The sequence below is a fragment of the Schistocerca americana genome, chromosome 3 (assembly GCF_021461395.2).
Source record: "Schistocerca americana isolate TAMUIC-IGC-003095 chromosome 3, iqSchAmer2.1, whole genome shotgun sequence".
In the NCBI taxonomy this organism is placed as follows: domain Eukaryota; kingdom Metazoa; phylum Arthropoda; class Insecta; order Orthoptera; family Acrididae; genus Schistocerca; species Schistocerca americana.
Genome location: NC_060121.1, coordinates 556,707,312 through 556,730,554, shown reverse-complemented (window position 1 = coordinate 556,730,554; position 23,243 = coordinate 556,707,312). Strand labels below are relative to the sequence as shown.

General features: G+C 41.7%; 1 protein-coding gene across 1 annotated transcript in view; it reads left to right on the top strand.

The window, feature by feature from the left end:
* The window catches only part of LOC124605709 (nucleoporin Nup188), a 271,799-nt gene that overhangs the window by 208,923 nt on the left and 39,633 nt on the right, over nt 1-23,243 (top strand). Inside the window, exon 19 of the mRNA XM_047137581.1 lies at nt 1,868-2,205. Coding sequence (XP_046993537.1) covers nt 1,868-2,205 — 338 coding nt within the window. The remainder of the gene's footprint in view (nt 1-1,867; nt 2,206-23,243) is intronic.

Below are 23,243 nucleotides of genomic sequence, written 5' to 3'. Positions count from 1 at the left end.
CCCATATTAAAGATAAGAATCACTTTGCTCACAGAGACTCAGCCATCCAAACCCCATAACCACAGGTTTTCTAATCATAACTGTTGATGCTACCTCCCCAAACACCACCATCCCTCGTGTGTGCCCTCACAACTATTGAGTACTACTTCTTCCTATACGCTTGCAACTCCAAACCCACCACTTCATTCCTTTAACATCTAATTAATTACGACCTCGCATATAACTACTTCACCTTTGAGGGAAAATGTACATCAGATCTGCAGTATGGCCATGTACACCTGCTTGCCCATCCTCCTATGCAAAACCATTTATGGGGCGTCTAGAGTAAACCTTCCTAGCCATCCAGACCCCAAACCCCTTGTCTGGTTCAGTTTCGTTGATGACATCTTCACGATGTGACATGATGTGAAGCCACTGCCAAGATGCTAAATCCTCATTCCTCAACACCTTCTCCTCCATTCACTTCACCTGTCCTCAGCCAAAAGCACCACAGCCTTGGTCCGGACCAATGACCAAGCAGTTTGGTCTCCCCCCCCCCCCCCTCTCCCCCCCCCCCCTGAATTTTGATCACTGTATGTATTACCTGATCTCTTCCACACCAAAAAATCTCTCCCATGTAGGCTAGCCATTTGTGGCTGGCACATATCCAGTGACCAGAATTCCCTTGCCCAGTATGCTGATGGTGTCAGTAAGGTCTTCACAAACTGACACTATCCCCCAAAACTCTAAATCTGCAGAGAGATTTCCTGTGCTATTTTCTTTAATCCTCCTAATATCTCCAAAAACTGCAAAGGAGCATCCCCCTCCTCATCGAATATCATCGTGGGATGGCACAACTAAACAGTATCCTTTACCAGAGGCTCAACTATACATCATTGTGTCTGGAAATAGAATATCCTTCTCACAATCCTTCCCATCCTTCTCAGAGTGATATTCTGCAACCCACTCCATGCAAGTAACATCCAGATCTATCTTTATGCCACACCCAGTCCCAACCTTTGCAAGACCTCTGAGACACCCACTCAATACATCCCACAACAGTCTTGTCACAGGCAGTGCTCTCAGAGGCAGGGCCACATGTGAAAGCAGTCATTTCATATACCAGCTCTGCTGCAACTTCTGCACAGCATTTTATGTGGACATGGCTGCCATCCAACTGTCCACCAGAATGATTGGTCACTGCCAAACTGTGGCCAAGAACAGAGTTGACTATCCAGTGGCAGAACATGTAGCAGAGCACAACAAGCTTGATTGCAGTGACTACTTTGTGGCCTGTTTCATATAGATCTTGTCCCTAATGCTAGCTTCTGTGGATTGTTTAGGTGGGGATTACCCTCGCAACACATCCTTGAGTCCTGTAATCCTCCTTGGCTGAATCTCCACAAACCTCCTACCCTATATTACCCGAAGATGCTAACTTGACTCATCCTTCACCCACACCCTCTTCACAGTCTCCCCTTGATCTGTTCTGTCACCCTCTTCCTATCCATTGCCCTACATCATCATTATCATTGTGTGCTGCTTGAACTCACCAGTGCAAGTGCATATACCGTCTCAGAACAATAAATACAGTGTGGATGTACAGCTGTGTGTGTGTGTGTGTGTGTGTGTGTGTGTGTGTGTGTGTGACTTCTACTTCTAAGCTAATTACATTCTACTAGTATTTTCATTACAATCAAAGTATCGATAACGAGTTAATATTAAGTGGATAAAAAAAAAAAAAAACACAATTGCAGCTACTTGTGTTCCCACAATAGTACAGATATTGATGTAGCTATTTTTTTATTTTCATTTTATTAATATTATATAATATTAATATATCCTCATTTGTGTCTTCCTAGACCTGAGTGTAACATCTCTTTTACAGATGACTTTGCATCTGAAAGTACATTATATGCAATATCTTCTATTGTGACTTTTGAAATGACAAGCTTGGAGAAGCCTGTTATTAAAGAAGCAATGACAGAAGAAGGGAAACATGGTTCAAAGGAAATCGAAAATTGGCTTAATACCTCAGAAGTAGCATCATCTAAAGAAACTGAAAAAGCTGGAAGCTGCATTCTTTCATTATGTCTTCTTCGCAAATTTTTGATGCAATTTCAGGGAAGACAAATCTGGCTTAATAATTACAGATGTTCAAGTTTAATCCCAACACTGCTTCAGACATATGGAAGAATTCTGTCTCACATACGTGAAATAGGCATGGTAAGTTTTCTATGAATAGCTATAAAATATTCTAGAAGTCTAATTACTACACACATTGTAACTGAGTTCGTTGAAATAATAACGTGTGTGTGTGTTTGTGTGTGTGTGTGTGTGTGTGTGATGCAACATTTTCTGTAGTATCTACCAATGGCACTAGTTTTCCTTTTTGTTACAACTGCCTGTGAACTGAAAAAGTCAGCTACAAATACACTTCCCCTTATTTCACTACTCTCTCTCTCTCTTTCTCTCTCTCTCTCTCTAATATTGAACTGGTATTGTTTTATAGTATGTATCATTTTTCCAGGAAATGAGCACAATGTAGTCTAGATTTAGGTAGTATAGGAAAAGTTTCACCATATTTTAGTTGAAAGATTTGTAAAGTTATGAATGTGCTGTAATCTACCCTGATGAGCCAAAACATTATGACCACCTCCTTAACAACATGTTCGTCCACATTTGGATCACTGAGCGAGGTGGCGCAGTGGTTAGCACACTGGACTCGCATTTGGGAGGATGACGGTTCAATCCCATGTCTGGCCATCCTGATTTGGGTTTTCCATGATTTCCCTAAATCACTTCAGGCAAATGCCAGGATGGTTCCTTTGACATGGCCCAACTGACTTCCTTTCCCATTCTTCCTTGATCCGCTGAGACCGATGACCTTGCTGTTTGGTCTCTTCCCCCAAATCAACCCAACCCAATCTACATTTGGATCACAATACAGTTGTGATTAACATCATGTTTGTGCACATTTGGATCACAATACAGCAGCGATTCTGTGTGGCGTGGATTCAACAAGTCATTCGTATGTTTCCAGACATATGTGGCACCAGATGTCTATGCATAGATCATGTGATTCCTTTAAATTGTGAACTGGTGTTGGTGCCTGATAGCATTCTGTATGTTTCCTTTGGTTTCAGATCATGTGAATTTGTGGCCAAGTCATTGACTATCAAGCTCCTAAAACCACTTTGGCTTGATTCTGTCCTTGTGAAATGGAGAATTATTGTGCTGGAGGGTGCCATCGCTGTTGGTTGTTGGACGTTAAGCATGAAGGGATGGAAACAGTCCAGGATAATTTTCACATAGTCTACAGCAATGATGGTGCCCTCACTTAGTACCATAATCCCATAGAAACCCAAGTGAGTGTCCCCCATTGTGTAATACTGCCCACACCAGCTTGCATCTCTGGTACAATCCATGTTTCAGGCAGCCTCAATAATGTTGTAACCGGACATGACCGTCAGTCTGGTCTAACAAGATCTCTGTTAGGTACCACTTTTCCATTGATCTATGTTCCAATTACAGTCATCTCATGTTCACTACAATTGTAATTGATGATGTCATTGACTCAACATGGAAACATGTCAGGGTTGTCTCCTGTGGAGCTCCATGTTCAATAACGTGTGCTGAACAGTGTTCTCCAAAGCACTTGTGTCTGCATGAGCATTATATTCAGTTGCAACATCTGCCACAAATTTCCTCCTATCTACATCAGGGATTGGGCAATCCTCCAACCTCCATATTCTATGATGAGACATGGTCATCCAACACCTCATCACCTACTCACGGAATGACTGTGCTTGAGTTACTTTCTATAGATACTCACAATAGTAGCAAGCAAACAGCTAACCAGTTTCGCCATTTCCAAAATGTTCTTTCCAGGTGCAAGGCCATAGCAATCTGCCCTTTGCCAACATCACTTATGTCAAAGGATTTCGTCATTTGCGGTCCGTATCATTTGCAGAGTGATTTCTCAGTTGATTGTGCTCTCCTTATATACCATATTTACCCGATCATAAGTTGGAATGTTTTTCCCAAATTTGTTATTCGCATCTTAATCTGCTGCTGTTAAGGTCAACGTTTTTACGTTCTGTAGCAGATGAATATAGGGGATGTCTTTGCTACAGACGAAACTTTTACAGTTGAGGTCATGTGCAGATTTATTTTGAAGAATTCAGAAGGGTAGGATGGAGAACAATGACACCAACTTGACTGAGAATTAAAACGGATATGGTGAGCGGAGTTATAAGTGGACAACGAATTTTTTGTGCTGTGCGAATGTTGCCACCTGCCTTAGCTTTTTATGAACACCAGTCAGAATTAAATTGCAGTTTGCATGAATCTGTTTGTAGTCAGAATTGAACTGACTTGACTTTAAAGTTGGACAACTACTCACCACTAGTATGTATTTCTGCCAGAGACAGTAAAAGTCTACACAGGTGCCAGCAACAATGTAAATTTTTTGTGCAATAAGTTTGTCAGCGCTCACTGTGAGGTATGATGGGAACAAAAGAGAGTGTCAGCTGCTGGTTCTTTGCAGCCAGTGAGAGAGCAGCAGGCAGATGACATGCTTGGAAGTGAGAGATGAAGAAATATCGTCGCATTCTTAAGTCAGTAAAGAAGCAAAATTTGCTACATATTAAGAAAAAACAGCTGCGTTCTCAGGTCCTACCATAACCACAACCTTGGAAATTGCAGTATATTTGGAGGACACAGCTAAATTTTTGTGTCAACAGAACTACTCACATTCATTCATTAGGTGAAATTATTAACTCGGTTAGTGTTACCAGTGATGATGATTATGACGACGAGGATTAAAAATAGTGGCACTACAGATGACTGGCTTATGTAGTGAACAAAAAAAGAACTGGAGATAAAAATTAATGTAAACCATTTCTTTTTATTTCTTCTTTTAACATTTTAGACAGATACTTTATACCACTAAAACAGTTTGTAATTGTGAACAATGGAAAATCCAGGCTGGAATAATGACAGTATTACAAAAGGGTGGATTGCTACTCACCATATAGTGGAGACACTGTGTCGCAGATAGGCACAACAAAAAGACTGTCAAATAAGCACGAGGGTCATTCCAAAAGTAATTCCTCCTATTTTTATTCATGGAAACTACAGCAGATACATAAATCACATCAGCACAGATAAACAGAGCAATATTTCAGCTACAGACCATCATTTCTCCACATAGTCACCACCATTCGTTATGCAAATTTGCCAGTGATGAACCAGAGTCTGCATGCTGCACTTGTAAAAATCAGAACCAGCTGAGGCTAACCACTTCCTAACAGCTTTGATAACAGCATCCGAGTCTTGAAAATGTTCGCCACATAGCCCATCTTTCAGAGGCCCAAAGAGATGGCAGTCTGAAGGCACTTAATCAGGACTGCACGATGGGTGTGGTGAGACAGTCCAGCCGACTTTTGCAGTGAGTTGCATGGTGTCAAAACTGGTGTGGAGCCTGGTGTTATCATGTTGCAGGTGAAAGTTGGTCTTCTTCTCTGGCCTTATCCTGGGAATTCGGGCTTTCAGATTAGTCAGTGTTGTCTTGTAGCATGCTGAATTCACAGTTTCTCCAGGACATCCAAAAGAACCACACCCTGGCTATCGCAGAAGACTTTGCACATCACTTTGCCTGCAGATGGCTGCTTCTTGAATTTCTTTTTCGACGGAGATTTCGCATGTCGCCATTCCATGGACTGTCTTTCGATTCCAGCTCATAGTGGTGACACCTCATTTCATCTCTGGTGACGATGCTATTCAAAAAACTGTCACCTTCAGCTTCATATTGGTCCAGCAGGTCCCAACAAATTTCCATTTGAAGGGTTTTTTTGTTCCTTTGTAAGCATCTGTGGGACGCATATCACACAGACTTTGCAAGTGCATATGTTGGATTCTCAATTGTTCCAACATTGTTTCCAAGACATTACAGCTGACATTCAGCTTTGCACACAATTATCTGGTCTTTACCCATGATCAGCATGGATGATTTGATCAAGATGCTCTTCACACAAATTTGTGTGGTTTTTTATTTTTTAATTTTATTTATTTATTTTTTTTATTTTTTTATTTTTTATTTTTTATTTTTTTTTCTGACTAGAATGAAGGCCTTTTGGGCCGAAAGCTTACGTGCTTGACAGTCTTTTTTTTTTTTTTATGCCTATCTGCAACTCAGATTCTCCAATGTATGGTGGGTAGCAATCTATCCTGTTCATAATATCGTCAGTTTATAATGTTCATTAGTCAAAATATGTTAGAAACAAAATTTTCTCAATGAGCCTCTTGAAACGGGGGATGGGGTTGTTATATTCGAGGTTGTCTTATACACTACTGGCCATTAAAATTGCTACACCATGAAGACGATGTGCTACAGATGCGAAATTTCACCAACAGGAAGAAGATGCTGTGATACGCAAATGATTAGCTTTTCAGAGCATTCACACAAGGTTGGTGCAGGTGGTGACACCTACAACTTGCTGACATGAGGAAAGTTTCCAACTGATTTCTCATACACAAACAGCAGTTGACCAGCGTTGCCTGGTGAATCGTTGTTGTGGTGCCTCGTGTAAGGTGGAGAAATGTGTACCATCACGTTTCCGGCTTTGATAAAGGTTGGATTGTAGCCTATCACGATTGCGGTTTATTGTATCGCGACACTGCTGCTCGTGTTGGTCGAGATCCAATGACTGTTAGCAGAATATGGAATCGGTGGGTTCAGGAGCATGATACGGAACGCCGTGCTGGATCCCAACAGCCTCGTATCACTAGCAGTTGAGATGACAGGTATCTTATCCGTATGGCTGTAACAGATCATGCAGCCACATCTCGATCCCTGAGTGAACAGTTGGGGATGTTTGCAAGACAACAAACATCTGCACGAACAGTTTGGCGATGTTTGCAGCAGCATGGACTATCAGCTTGCAGACCATGGCTGCGGTTACCCTTGACGCTGCATCAGAGAAAGTAGCACCTGCGATGGTGTACTCAACAACGAACCTGGGTGCACAAATGGCAAAACGTCATTTTTTCGGATGAATCCAGGTTCTGTTTACAGCATCATGATGGTCGCATCCGTGTTTGGTGACATCGCTGTGAACGCACATTGGAAGCGTGTATTCGTCATCGCCATATTGGCGTATCACCCGGCGTGACGGTATGGGGTGCCATTGGTTACACGTCTCGGTCACCTCTTGTTCGCATTGACGGCACTTTGAACAGTGGACATTACATTTCAGATGTGTTATGACCTGTGGCTGTACCCTTCATTCGATCCCTGCAAAACCCGACATTTCAGCAGGATAATGCACGACCGCATGTTGCAGGTCCTGTACGGGCCTTTCTGGATACAGAAAATGTTCAACTGCTGCCCTGACCAGCACATTCTCCAGATCTCTCACCAATTGAAGCGTCTAGTCAATGGTGGCCGAGCAACTGGCTCGTCACAATATGCTAGTCACTACTCTTGATGAACTGTGGTATCATGTTGAAGCTGCATGGGCAGCTGTACCTGTACACGCTATCAAAGCTCTGTTTTACTCAATGCCCAGGCATGTCAAGGCCGTTATTATGGCCAGAGGTGGTTGTTCTGGGTACTGATTACTCAGGATCTATGCACCCAAACTGGGTGAAAATGTAATCACATGTCAGTTCCAGTATAATATATTTGTCCAATGAATACCCATTTATCATCTGCATTTCTTCTTGGTGTAGCAATTTTAATGGCCAGTAGTGTATGTTCCGTACGGTGTTACTGTGTCACATGCCTGCAATTCCATAGGTGGCATTCAGTCTTGTAGTGGCAGTGGTTATAATGTTTTGGACAATTAATGTAGAAATAGCAGTGTAATTGAATAGTGTTAAACATGGTCACCTACACTATGTGATCAGAAGTATCTGGACACCCCCAGAAACAAATGTTTTTTATATTAGGTACGTTGTCCTGTCACTTACTGCTAGATACTCCATATCAGTGACCTCAGTAGTCATAAGACATCGTGAGACAGAAGACTGGGATGGTCTGCATAACTCATAGACTTTGAACGTGGTCAGGTGATTGGGTGTCACTTGTGTCATGTATCTGTATGCAATATTTCTACACTCCTAAACATCCCTAGGTCCACTGTTTCCAATGTTATAGTGAAGTGGAAACGTGAAGGAACACAAAAGTGTACAGGCCGACCTCGTTTGTTGACTGACAGAGACTGCTGACAGTTGAAGAGGGTCATAATGTGTAATAGGCAGACATCTATCTGGACCATCACACAGGAATTCCAAACTGCATTAGGATCCACTGCAAGTACTATGACAGTTAGGCGAGAGGTGAGAAAACTTGGATTTCATGGTCAAGCGGCTGCTCATAAACCACACATCACACCGGTAAATGCCAAATGACACCTCGCGTAATTTGATGAGCATAAACATTGGACAATTCAACAGTGGAAAAACGTTGTGTGGAGTTATGAATCATGATACACAATGTGGTGATCTGATGGTAGGGTGTGGGTATGGTGAATGTCCAGTGAACGTTATCCATCAGCATGTGTAGTGCCAACAGTAAAATTTGAAGAGGCCATAGTGTTATGGTGTGGTCGTATTTTTCATGGAGGGGGCTTGTACCCTTGTTGTTTTGCATGGCACTATCACAACATAGGCCTACACTGATGTTTTAAGCACTGTCTTGCTTTTTACTGTTGAAGAGCAATTTGGGAATGGTGATTGCATCTTTCAACAAGATCGAGCACCTGTTCAAAATGCACGGCCTGTGGCGGAATGGTTACACAACAATAATGTCCCTGTAATGGATTGGCCTGCACAGAGACCTGACCTGAATCCTATAGAACATCTTTCTGATGTTTTGGAATGCCGACTTCGTACGAGGCCTCACCGACCAACATTGATACCTCTCTTCAATGCGGCCTTCAGTGAAGAATGGGCTGCCATTCCCCATGAAACCTTCCAGCACCTGATTGAACATATGCTTGTGAGAGTGGAAGCTGTCATCAACGCTAAGTGTGGGCCAACACCATATCGAATTCCAGCATTACCGATGGAGGTCACCACAAATTTGTAAGTCATTTTCAGTCAGGTGTCTGGATACTTTTGATCACATAGTGTATTTAGGCACATTAACTCGTACTTTCCTGTGTAAAGTAAGTTGTCATTTACCAGTCGGTAGTATCTGAGATTTAGGTCTGACTGCATAAAATGGTTTAGTTATCAGCTCTCTCAAATTTTGAAAAGTGCAGTATATTCTGTTCTGCACCACAAATATCACCGTCAGTTAATATAGTACATGAACAAAGCCAGTTAATAGGAAAGATTGTTGTAAATTTGTCAGTGTATATATTAATATGAATTTAACTGGAGGAATTGAGTGGTCTCCTTTACTCATAAAGTATATAAATTATTACAAGTAACTGGGCCACAATGGAAAGGGTAGAGTGATTGATTGGGTAGGGCCAACATAAGCACTTTAAATATTTATTTTAAAATTACAAAGTCGCACCAACTTGGCCTCTGGTAACCAACAGCAATACTCAATGCAGTTACACAGTACAGTGTAAACACTTTCTATGAAATTATTTGCTAGAGGAACCAATCCATAATCAACTTCCTCCTTTCCGCACTTACCAACGAGGCCTAATAAGTATAACCACATCAACTATAAAATCTTTAAACTTACAGGAATGCACAAGTGAGTTTACAAATTTTGTTTAGGACTCATAGAAGCCTCAGTGGTAGCCAAATGATCTTAATGCTCACTAACATTAGTTTTGATGCAGTTTGTAACAAAACATTATTTCTTCTTAGTAATGTCTGGTTGTGCCACAACTGCTGCTCCATCTCACACCTTGTCCAGTGATATGCTCCATTTGTGTACCTCAGTCCACATTAATACACGACAGTATCAGCTCCTACACCTGAAATAGTTTAGTACGAGAGACCAGAAACAACAACAATTTTTAGAAGGAAAATAACTTCAACTGCTGTCACTTAACACCACTAATAAACAGCCAGACATGAGTGAGCATCAGATAATTCCATAATTAGTGACAACTCCCACTTTACAAATCTCTTTAATACTACACACTCAAGCAAACATTTAGTCTCTAAGACCAAGGCTGCACGATCCACAGAAGACAAGGATGAGTATTGTGATAATGATGCACCAAAAGTTAGTGTTCAACAAAGATGAGCTCTTAATATTGGCAAATAGCAGTACCTTTTGCAAACTTTCCATTAACCAAGTGGCTGCATTAACACTTCACGTATCTCGTGGCCTGAGGCTTGTCACATGCACCACTGTGTGCTCTTAATTGCTGTGCCTGTAGCTTCCTCTCTGCACGTAGCTAACACTTATGCCAGCTAAGCTTCCATCCAGGAAACACTGTCACACTCACTTGGTGCCCCCCTCACACACACCCAGGTTCCTTCCATCTCCGTGCGCTCATTCTCTCTCTCTCTCTCTCTCTCTCTCTCTCTCTCTCTCTCTCTCTCTCTCTCTCTCTCTCCCCCCCCCCCTCCCTCCCTCCACCCCTCCCTCCCTCCACCCCTCCCTCCCTCCCCCCCTCTCCCCCTCCCCTCCCCCTCTCCCTCAGCAATCAGCCAATAGCTCATACTCATCTGTGACAACCTGGCTGGAGTTGGCATAAGTGAGCTCTGACTTCCTTGTTTGTTTACAGATTCTTAGGTCCGTTAACTGGACTATCACTGGGATGAGGAATTCATGTATTTCCAGGGGACCATTAAATCAAGGTAACAATTTCTAAATGATTTTTTTTCCAAGACCCTGCTAACACCTTGAAAATTGTGCGCAAAAATACTATCCCCAATTAGATAATTCTTTGGTCTCCACCCCATATTGTACCTGCAGGCCTCTTCCTGTGAGCTTCTTTGAGGTTCTGCTTAACTCAACTCCAGGGTGCAACCATACACTGAGCTTCACACTTCTCAGGCAAAATGTCATTGATAGACCATAAGTTGCACAATATAGTTGCCACTTGGTATTCCAGGAGTAAATGAGCAGATATGGATAAGTGACTCTCATGGCACATGCTGTTAAATGTTATAGTGACCCTCAGGAATGAGCAGTCACATGCACTCTGATCCTTATTGTGGTACACTATGAGAGCCAATTGAAGATTTCAGTCAGTTGTTTATGCACAAGATGGATTAGGATAATAGGGAAAAGTGGTTACATGGTGTGCCCCTATCCTTAAGCAAAACTGCTTCAACCTATGAGCTGTAAAGTTAGTAGCATATCTGTGGGGCTCCAAAGGTCCCAAAAATATTGTGCGATTTTCTAATTTCCACCTGCTTGGTTGTAGTAGGGGTGGGCAATAACCAAATGAATGTAGTAAGTGCCTATACACAAGCTAGGATGTTCTTATTTCCCACCTTTGACCTGGGTAACAGTCCTACAAAATCAATATACATTCTTCGCCAGGTTCTATCCATGGTTTTGGACAAATGATACCCTTTCTTGCTGTTCTTACTAGGTTTGCTGAGGACACATACCTCACAACTAGATACTGTCTTTCGTATCCTTCTGTCCATCACTGTTCATACTGTTGTCTACTTTCTTCTCGAGTTTTAAAAACTCCTAGTTATCCTCCTGCCAGAGACTCATGAATTACTTGAACAATAATGCAGTCCACTCTCTGGATACAATGACCTTAAGTTCCCCACTACTTTGCACCATACAGCAAACTACCTTATCCGTTAGGGCATACAGTTTGCTGCTTCCCTATTCAGGAACCTTCCTTTAATCTCCTTAATCTGCTCATTCCCATCTCGGAATTCAGTTATGTCTCAAAATAGATGTGGTATGTGAATAAATACGGAATTTGCTAATTGAGTTGACTCAACTCATTCCCTGTTACTGTCATTTCCCACGCTCTCTTCTTGAGTGCTGAACATCTGACTCAGCCCATTGGCAAGCACATTTGCATATCCCTTAGTATTATTCACAGTGAATGTGAAGACCAAAGTTCTAGTAGCCACTCTGGCAATACACCCCATTTCTCTTGGTCAAGCTAGCACCCAACTCACTTCATTTGGTGAATTGCATATGGCGATAAATCTAGCTGAAGAAAATGTTTTATGGTTTATACCCACTCTGGATCAATCCACATCACCTCACCTGACACCACATGTCCTAAAAACTTAATAGAGGAGTAGGCAGACCCCTTTCTCAAGTGTTGGATATGCTTATAAATGGAACTACTGTGTATCACCAGATCACCAAGGTAATGATGCAGTATTTAAATTTTATATCAGAGGTAACAGTGTCCATAATCTGTCTTAGCACCTCGGCCACTGTTGCTAATCTGAAAGGCACGCAATTGAATTTGAATAGTTTCCAATCACTGCTGAATGTAATGACTGGCTGCGAACCTTCCTCCACTGGTATTTGATAATACAACTGATTCATATCTAAGGTTGTAAACACTTTTGTTCCCCTAAACCACCAAAAGCAGGAGTGCAAGTCTGGTAGTAGCACTGATCTCAATATTATTTTCTTTATCAAATCATGGTTATCTACTACCAGATGATTCCCTCCCTGAGACTTGTCAAGGATATGGAGCAGCATAAGGTGATTTTGATGGTTGCATGACACCTTGTTCTGACATCCTTTCTACAAGCTCTTTCAGTATTTTCATCCTATGTGGTGATTTGTGGTAACTTCTTAACAGGGATTCAGCTAACTCGGTATGATCTTTAACCGAATTTATCGGCCCCAACTCCTCCAGAAATACGAGGGTATTTCGGAAGGTAAAGGTACACCATACGCCAGAGGAATAGAAGAGTTTTGGCGAGCAAATTGGCAACACTGGTGTTAACCTTGAATCATTAGCTTTCTCCTTGAAGTCGTTCGGCAGTTGAACGTTGCTTCTGGTTGGAGTAGGTCATGTTTAAAATGGCTGCACCGATTCAGAATCCCGCCAAATGTGAAGTGCGCTCCGTCATACATTTTCTTCAAGCAAACGGTCAGCGACCAGCGGATATTCACAAAGAAATTGTTTCTGTTTATGGGAACATTATGAATCAACGAAATGGTGTCCTTATTTCTCTGAAGGTAGGACCGATGTTCATGATGAACAAAGAACAGGTCAGCCATCTGTGATCTTTGATGCCCTTCTTCGGAGAACAGAGGAAGCAATTCATGCGAATAGACGCCTTATATTGAAAGAATTGCATCAGATCGTACTGGACAGGATGGGCTTTGCATGTGACTTCCTCACACGCTATGCTGAAGCAGGTGATGAGTTCCTTCATCACATTGTGACAGATGACGAGACATGGGTTTATCACCATACACCTGAATCCAAGCAACAATCAATGCAATGGCATCATTCAAATTCACCAAAACCCAAGAAATGCAAAACGTCGATTTCAGCGAAGAAAATCATGGCTTCTGTTTTTTGGGACAGACAAGGCATTCTCCTGTTGGAATTTATGCCTCCTGGAATGACAATTAATGCTGCTGCATATTGCCAGACTTTGAAACGTCTTCGAAGGGCAATTTAAAACAAACCCAGGGGAATGCTGACAAGTGGAGTCTGCTTGCTTCACGACTTCACTCAGCCACACACAGTGCTCGTAACCAAAGCACTACTCAAACAATTCAAATGGGACGTATTGGACCATCCGCCACACAGCCCGGACCTTGCATCCACTGACTTCCATGTCTTCCGTTACCTGAAGTCACATCTTGGTGGAAAAATCATTCCACGACAATGAAGAGATCAAAGATGAAGTTGAAATGTGGTTCCGGCAACAGGCGACAATCTTCTATGACTGTGGGATACAAAAGCTTGTGCACCGACTTAACAAATGTTTTGATAACGGGGGTTATTATGTCGAAAAATAACAAATAATCCATTTGATAAGATGTAACTGACGTTTCCTAAATAAATGTTCTATTTAAGGACTGTGAGCCATTGTATCTTTACTTTTCGAAATGCCCTCGTACATCAGGAAAATCTGTGCATATGCTTTCGATTTTCTCCCTAAGGAACCCATCTAGATGAGTCAGGTGTTTCTTCAAAGCATTCGAGATTCCTCTGCTGGTTTGTCCTACATAGTATTTGTCATCAGTTGTTGCCATAACTACTCTTTGACCTTGCTGGCAAAACATTACCCTAAACTTAAAATAAAACTCTTGTCCTGACCAGTCAGGAACTAATCCAATCCTAGCAACAAAACTGGCCAAAAAAAAAAAAAAAAAAAAAAAAAAAAAAAAAAAAAAAAAGAGAGAGAGAGAGAGAGAGAGAGAGAGAGAGAGAGATTCTGTAGCCATATTTTCAATCTCCCTCATGTTAATCTTCCAGGTATACTTATGAGTTTCAACCTCAATTTGTAAAATCCACTTTACTCTCAGACTCTTATCTATCTGCAGTCACATATTTCTCCATATCCATTCTCAACTTCTCCATTTAGAAACTGTCTGATGCTCTACAAACCATTCATAGTCAGTAGCTGAAATTGTGCTGCACAGGTGTAGCAGAGCATGTAACCTCAGCACACATGAATGGCAAATTTGGCATCCTAGTAGCCCTTATTACACTGATTAACCTCCCCTTCCCTTTTAGAAACCGTCATAATTCCTGCACCTGATCCTCCTCCACTACACTATCCTCCTTTACGAGGGCCTGCATACCATATCTTCAACATGTTACCTTCAATGATACAATTTCACTCCACTTTGGAAAATAAAGATTTCTTTGTTACAGCCTCTTATCATACTTTTGCTCTTCCTTTTCTCCTACTGCCTGCCAATTGCTCACCACTTGTCTATTTTGTTGTGTTTATCCTGAAGTGCATCTATTACCTCCATAACCCATATTTACGTTATTACTTTGTTCAGCTGAGTAATAGTTTTGAGAATCTGATAAAATATTGCTCTGTGTACTTTCAGGATTTAACCTGCCTAAAAATGGCTCATATCCTGCTCCCCAGCATATGCCAAGTGAACACTACCATGCTTTGGTTAATTCACTTCAAGTATTCTATGAGCAACTCGTTAGTATTCTGTTTGCAGCAGTATTGGTTATAATCCAATTCTTACTCTCCTCTGGGCAGAATTAATTCCGAGATCCCACCTGGATTTGCTTATATGTACTATTTTCCCGTATGGCTTGTGATACTTCCTCAAGTAAGCTACCCATCACTATAACTGCAATTAATATAAATACTTCCAGAGGCCGCACAGGATATAGTGGCCAGTGTGCAGTGACCAATTTTTGTGCAAAGCACTGGGTGAGTTCATTCGTTTGTTTGAAAGGTGAGGCCAAAATTGCCAGCATAATTGATGACAGAATGAAGGTGCTCACACTGCAGCTCTTCTGCAGGATTTTACGGAAACAATTTGGAAAAAAAAAAAAAATAATAATAATGCATTTTCAGCTTAGAGTGACGTAAACACCTATAACAAAGAGAACGGCACTTATCAGATCAAAGAAAAATAAGCAATCGATTCAAACCAGACGAAGCATGTGAAAAAGGAAGGGTACCCTTATAAATACGGACGGAGCGCCTGACACATAGCAATGGCTACCTGGTAAAGCTTAACTGCTAAGCTTACGACTCGAACCGAACTACTGTAGCTGTATCGTCATTCATTCGACCTAAATTGTGTCTCATATTACAATGGACCAACTTTGTTTCGATTTGGAGGTGCGACCTAAAACTTTTCTCTCCCTTGAATTTCGAGTCTCAAATTTCAGGTGCGGCTTAGATTCGGGAAATTTTTTTTTTTTCCTTGATTTCGAGTCTCATTTTTCAGGTGCGGCTTAGATTCAAGTGTGGCTTAGATTCGAGTAAATACGGTATACAAGTACAGAAAGGGCAACAGCCTCAACGGGTGCGGGGCAAAGTCAGGACATGCGGGGACCAAGCAGCAATCGGTATTGTAATTGTCAACTGTCGAAGCTGCGTTGGTAAAGTACCGGAACTTCAAGCGCTGATAGAAAGCACCGAAGCTGAAATCGTTATAGGTACAGAAAGCTGGCTTAAGCCAGAGATAAATTCTGCCGAAATTTTTACAAAGGTACAGACGGTGTTTAGAAAGGATAGATTGCATGCAACCGGTGGTGGAGTGTTCATCGCTGTTAGTAGTAGTTCATCCTGTAGTGAAGTAGAAGTGGATAGTTCCTGTGAATTATTATGGGTGGAGGTTACACTAAACAACCGAACTAGGTTAATAATTGGCTCCTTTTACCGACCTCCCGACTCAGCAGCATTAGTGGCGGAACAACTGAGAGAAAATTTGGAATACATTTCACATAAATTTTCTCAGCATGTTATAGTCTTAGGTGGAGATTTCAATTTACCAGATGTAGACTGGGACACTCAGATGTTTAGGACGGGTGGTAGGGACAGAGCATCGAGTGACATTATACTGAGTGCACTATCCGAAAATTACCTCGAGCAATTAAACAGAGAACCGACTCGTGGAGATAACATATTGGACCTACTGATAACAAACAGACCCGAACTTTTCGAATCTGTATGTACAGAACAGGGGATCAGTGATCATAAGGCCGTTGCAGCATCCCTGAATATGGAAGTTAATAGGAATATAAAAAAAGGGAGGAAGGTTTATCTGTTTAGCAAGAGTAATAGAAGGCAGATTTCAGACTACCTAACAGATCAAAACGAAAATTTCTGTTCCGACACTGACAATGTTGAGTGTTTATGGAAAAAGTTCAAGGCAATCGTAAAATGCGTTTTAGACAGGTACGTGCCGAGTAAAACTGTGAGGGACGGGAAAAACCCACCGTGGTACAACAACAAAGTTAGGAAACTACTGCGAAAGCAAAGAGAGCTCCACTCCAAGTTTAAACGCAGCCAAAACCTCTCAGACAAACAGAAGCTAAACGATGTCAAAGTTAGCGTAAGGAGGGCTATGCGTGAAGCGTTCATTGAATTCGAAAGTAAAATTCTATGTACCGACTTGACAGAAAATCCTAGGAAGTTCTGGTCTTACGTTAAATCAGTAAGTGGCTCGAAACAGCATATCCAGACACTACGGGATGATGATGGCATTGAAACAGAGGATGACACGCGTAAAGCTGAAATACTAAACACCTTTTTCCAAAGCTGTTTCACAGAGGAAGACCGCACTGCAGTTCCTTCTCTAAATACTCGCACAAACGAAAAAATGGCTGACATCGAAATAAGTGTCCAAGGAATAGAAAAGCAACTGGAATCACTCAATAGAGGAAAGTCCATTGGACCTGACGGGATACCAATTCGATTCTACACAGAGTACGCGAAAGAACTTGCCCCCCTTCTAACAGCCGTGTACCGCAAGTCTCTAGAGGAACGGAGGGTTCCAAATGATTGGAAAAGAGCACAGATAGTCCCAGTCTTCAAGAAGGGTCGTCGAGCAGATGCGCAAAACTATAGACCTATATCTCTTACGTCGATCTCTTGTAGAATTTTAGAACATGTTTTTTGCTCGCGTATCATGTCATTTCTGGAAACCCAGAATCTACTATGTAGGAATCAACATGGATTCCGGAAACAGCGATCGTGTGAGACCCAACTCGCCTTATTTGTTCATGAGACCCAGAAAATATTAGATACAGGCTCCCAGGTAGATGCTATTTTTCTTGACTTCCGGAAGGCGTTCGATACAGTTCCGCACTGTCGCCTGATAAGCAAAGTAAGAGCCTACGGAATATCAGACCAGCTGTGTGGCTGGATTGAGGAGTTTTTGGCAAACAGAACACAGCATGTTGTTATCAATGGAGAGACGTCTACAGACGTTAAAGTAACCTCTGGCGTGCCACAGGGGAGTGTTATGGGACCATTGCTTTTCACAATATATATATAAATGACTTAGTAGATAGTGTCGGAAGTTCCATGCGGCTTTTCGCGGATGATGCTGTAGTATACAGAGAAGTTGCTGCATTAGAAAATTGTAGCGAAATACAGGAAGATCTGCAGCGGATAGGCACTTGGTGCAGGGAGTGGCAACTGACCCTTAACATAGACAAATGTAATGTATTGCGAATACATAGAAAGAAGGATCCTTTATTGTATGATTATATGATAACGGAACAAACACTGGTAGCAGTTACTTCTGTAAAATATCTGGGAGTATGCGTACGGAACGATTTGAAGTGGAATGATCATATAAAACTAATTGTTGGTAAGGCGGGTACCAGGTTGAGATTCATTGAGAGAGTGCTTAGAAAATGTAGTCCATCAACAAAGGAGGTGGCTTACAAAACACTCGTTCGACCTATACTTGAGTATTGCTCATCAGTGTGGGATCCGTACCAGGTCGGGTTGACGGAGGAGATAGAGAAGATCCAAAGAAGAGCGGCGCGTTTCGTCACTGGGTTATTTGGTAACCGTGATAGCGTTACGGAGATGTTTAATAAACTCAAGTGGCAGACTCTGCAAGAGAGGCGCTCTGCATCGCGGTGTAGCTTGCTCGCCAGGTTTCGAGAGGGTGCGTTTCTGGATGAGGTATCGAATATATTGCTTCCCCCTACTTATACTTCCCGAGGAGATCACGAATGTAAAATTAGAGAGATTAGAGCGCGCACGGAGGCTTTCAGACAGTCGTTCTTCCCGCGAACCATACGCGACTGGAACAGGAAAGGGAGGTAATGACAGTGGCACGTAAAGTGCCCTCCGCCACACACCGTTGGGTGGCTTGCGGGGTATCAATGTAGATGTAGATGTAGATATACAAAGCTTCTTTATCTGCACTTCATTGTCTACAGTCTTATTCGACAAAATACAAATTTTTTTTATAATGGACTGTAATTTTTGAGGGCCGTCAATAGCTAGTGAAACGAGAAAAGCTGTGGGTTTTGGAACAACATAAGTGAAGACATTACATGTTTATTTTTGAGCCAAGGATGTGCTTTTTAATAAGCTGTTGATCCACTTTTCCTCAGTTCCTCACTCAATAAATTTAATAAACCACTGTTTCAGAATTCTCTTGCAATTGTGTCTGCACAACATGTTAGTGAGGTGACATTCTGTAAACTCCATTGTGTTTTGGAAAAAGAAGCAAATTTTAACATGGTAAGAAGAGATTGAGGTTTTACTCAAAATTCACCACTCATGATGCTTGTCTGAATGTTACAAATGATTAACAAGCCAGACAAAAATACGTCACTGCTTTTGTTGCATTTTCAGCTGAATTCTTTTTAGATACTAAGCAAAGCAGAGGTGACAGTAGATGTTTTTGAATGGTCACCATACTATTGCAGGTATGAAGGAGCTCCATTTAATATTTTCAGAAAATGTGAGCATAGGCTTCGGTTTAGAATGACACTTCCACTCCAGTGCTCGGCATTTCCCCTGCAAGTCTGCCCACAACTCCCACCACTACCACTGTCTCCACATGTGCGCTGCTGACGGAGCACCTGCTGCCCACGTTATCCTGCGCGCACTCTACGTTACTCATTTTCAACAGTCGTGCTCTACTCCCTAAAGTTCAAAAATTTGACAATATGAGTGACTGAATCTAAAGACAACTTAGAACGTTTGTGTAATCCATCTTGCACTGGATTTGGCCTTACTGAATAAGGTATCAAAAATTGGTCGCCCAGTGGTGCTAGCTTGATCTATCAGATTTACTTCCCCAATGGTTTCACTCACACGACCACACTGCTCCTGCAACCATTCCTGAATAGTATAACCATCAGAGAGCAACCATTGTGCCTGATCTGTCTACATCTACCAAATCATTCATCCCATCAACACAGTGGTTGAAACAGACCTGAGATCTATGCACTGGTTAGAAATACATGTAACCTGTCTCTACACAATTTCTAAAATTTCTTCAGATATTGCGGCAGTAGTGGTAGCAGCTACACTTACCTCACTGGGCTCAGTTGCCTTCTATGCAGGCAGGTGACTGTTTTGTTATACTTGTTCAATCAGTTCATGAACAGTTAAAGCCAACCTATATTTTTTTATTTAATCGCTCTTTAATCAATCAATCAATCAACCATGCTCTGCTACCACAAGTGTTACAGGTAAATGGGCCACAATCGAAAAGGGTGGAGTAGTTCATTGAGTAGTGACAACATTAACGCTTTAAACATTAATTTTAAATTACAAAGTTGCAACAACTTGGTCACTGATAACCCAGCAACAATACTCAAATACAATTATCCGATGCAGTGTAAACACTTCTCATGAAATTATTTTCTTAAGGAACCAATATTAAAAAAAGAAAAAAAAAAAAAAAAAATATTACAATCATACCAGTAAAATTTGCAACATAACATCTTAAAAATTGAACCTTTTATGCAAATCTTTCAATTGTTGTTTTACCTTAGGATTTTCTATTACCTTGCTCTACTTAAACTGCCTTCTTTCCACACTTACTCAGAAGATGCAATTAGTATAACCACATGAGCTATAAAATCTTTAAACTTAGAAGAATACACAAGTGAGTATACAAATTTTGTTCAGGTCTCATAGAAGTCTCAGTGGTAACCAAATGATCTTAATACTCACTAACATTAGTTTTGATACTGTTACTAACAGAACATTGTTTCCCTTTTAGTAATGTCTGGTTGTGCCACAACTGCTACTCTCATCACACGTCTTGTCCAGTGATATGCTCCATCTGTGTATCACAGTCCACATAAATACATGGCAGTATCAGCTCCTACATGTGAAACAGTGTAGTATGAGAGACCAGAAATAATGACAGTTTCTAGCAGGCAAATAATTTCAGTCACTTAACACCAAGGTCCCCACACTTGACCTTATACCAGTATGATTAATAACAAATGTGACACAAGTGAGCATCAGATAATTCCATAGTTGGTGACAACCCACTTTATGAATCTCTTTAACGCTGGACACTCAAGCAGCCATTTAGTCTCTAAGTCCCAGGCTGCACGATCCACAGAAGACAAAAGTTTAAGCAAAAGGATGAGCAGTGTAGTACCAAGGCACCATAAGTTAATGTTCAACCAAGATGATGAGCCAATAATAGAGGCGGGTAACAGTACCTTTTGCAAACTTGCTATTAAACCACCAGCTACATTAACACTTCATGTGTCTGGCAACTCGACACACATTGCATGAACCGTTGTCTACTTTTAGTCACCGTGTCTCTTACTTTCTCTGCCCACAGGGCTAACCACTCGTGCCAGCATAGATTCCACTCAGTAAATACCGGTGCACTCACATGGTGCCTCACTTTCTACACATGCCCAGGCTCCTTTCATCTTTGTGTGTCTGTCCTCTTTCTCCATAATCACCGATCTTCATCCTTTCAAAGCCTGTCCATTCCAAAGATAAACATCTTTCCTCCTCAGAGGATTCTGACATGCCTTAGCAGGGCAGTCCAGCCAAAGTAGATCAACAAGTGCCAACCTAAATCATCGTGCCATACTTGGCACAGAATACTTTACTGATCTACACAAACAGCTAAATTCAGTCTACTAATTGGTTTTGGAAACAAACAGATCAACATCATAACATACTTTTCATGTCTCTGCTAAGTAATAGCTTATTTTCTAACTCACTTAGGAGTATTGATTGCAAAAAGGTGAGCAGTGAGAGTAACACTTGGTGATCACAATCACCTTGTAGGTGACTCTTTGTCTCTGTTTCATTGTGTACAGTCCATGGGTTTCTTAATGTGACAGTCTACACCAAGGCCGGCCACAGCATGCCAAACTTCATGTGTGGAGCATGTGCGGGCCACAAGTGCGCCCAGGTGCGCATTGTCAATCTGCTTTGCTAGGTCCTTCTCAGAAATACCCAGAACAGTGCAACATTTCATTTAGCATTACGGTGTGGCATTTTGCAGTGGGCACAATTCTCCTAGTTCGACAGAATAGTGGTGTCAGCACTGTTTACCCTTTGCTATTTGTTTGTGGTATGAAGGCTGTTCACAGGTCGAGTGGCTGTTTGCAAAAAAAGAGACACTCTAGTGATATATCATCACAATCCTTTAAAATGAATGGGAATGACAAGAGAGGGATGGGAATCCTCAGTTTGCATAAGCAACGTGTGCTGCTTATTTACTAGGAAACGACATCATAATGCAGAAAAAATTTAAACTTTTAGATAACAATGAAAGAGCAAAAAATTATGATTTACAGTTTGTTCTGTACATCAAGATGCACTTTGTGCTAAATTTTCAGGCATGGAGCGCTTGAAGAAACAGATGGTATGAATAGTAAAATTTCTGAAATCGCACCCATTATTCCATTTTCAGTTGCAACAGTTTACAGTGGAAGTGACTGAAGAGTATGGAGACTTCATATACAATATGTGATCAAAAGTATCTGGACACCTGGTTGAAAATGACTTACAAGTTCGTGACGCTCTCCGTCGGTAATGCCTTGATTGCAGTTTCCACTCTCACAGGCATACGTTCAGTCAGGTACTGGAATGTTTCTTTTGGAATGGCAGGCCATTCTTCATGGAGTGCTGCACTGAGGAGAGGTACCGATGTTGGTCGGTGAGGCCTGGGATGAAGTCGGTGTTCCAAAACATCCCAGAGGTGTTCTATAGGATTCAGGTCAGTACTCTGTGCAGGCCAGTCCATTACAGGGATGTTATTGTCTTGCCACAGGCTGTGCATTATGAACAAGTGTTCGAATGTGTTGAAGGATGCAATCGCCATCCCCGAATTGCCCTTCAAAAGTGGGAAGCAAGAAGGTGCTTAAAACAACAATGCAGGCCTGTGCTGTGATAGTGCCACACAAAACAACAAGGGGTGCCACACTAAGCAACAAGGGGTGTGAGCCCCCTCCATTAAAAACACGACCACACCATAACACCACCACTCTGAATTTTACTGTTGGCACTACACACACTGGCAGATGACATTCACCAGGCATTTGCCATACCTACACCCTGTCATCAGATCGCCTCATTGTGTACCATGATTTGTCACTCCACACAACGTTTTTCCACTGTTCAATTATCCAATGTTTAGCTCTTTACACCAGGTGAGGCATTGTTTGGCATTTACTGGCATGATGTGTGGATTATGAGCAGCCGCTTGACCATGAAATCCAAGTTTTCTCACCACCTGCCTAACTGTCATAGTACTTGCAGTGGATCCTAATGGAGTTTGGAATTCCTGTGTGATGGTCTGGATATATGTCTGCCTATTACACATTACGACCCTTTTCAACTGTCGGTGGTCTCTGTCAATCAACTGACGAGGACAGCTTGTACACTTTTGTGTTGTACGTGTTCCTTCATGTTTCCACTTCACTATCACGTTAGAA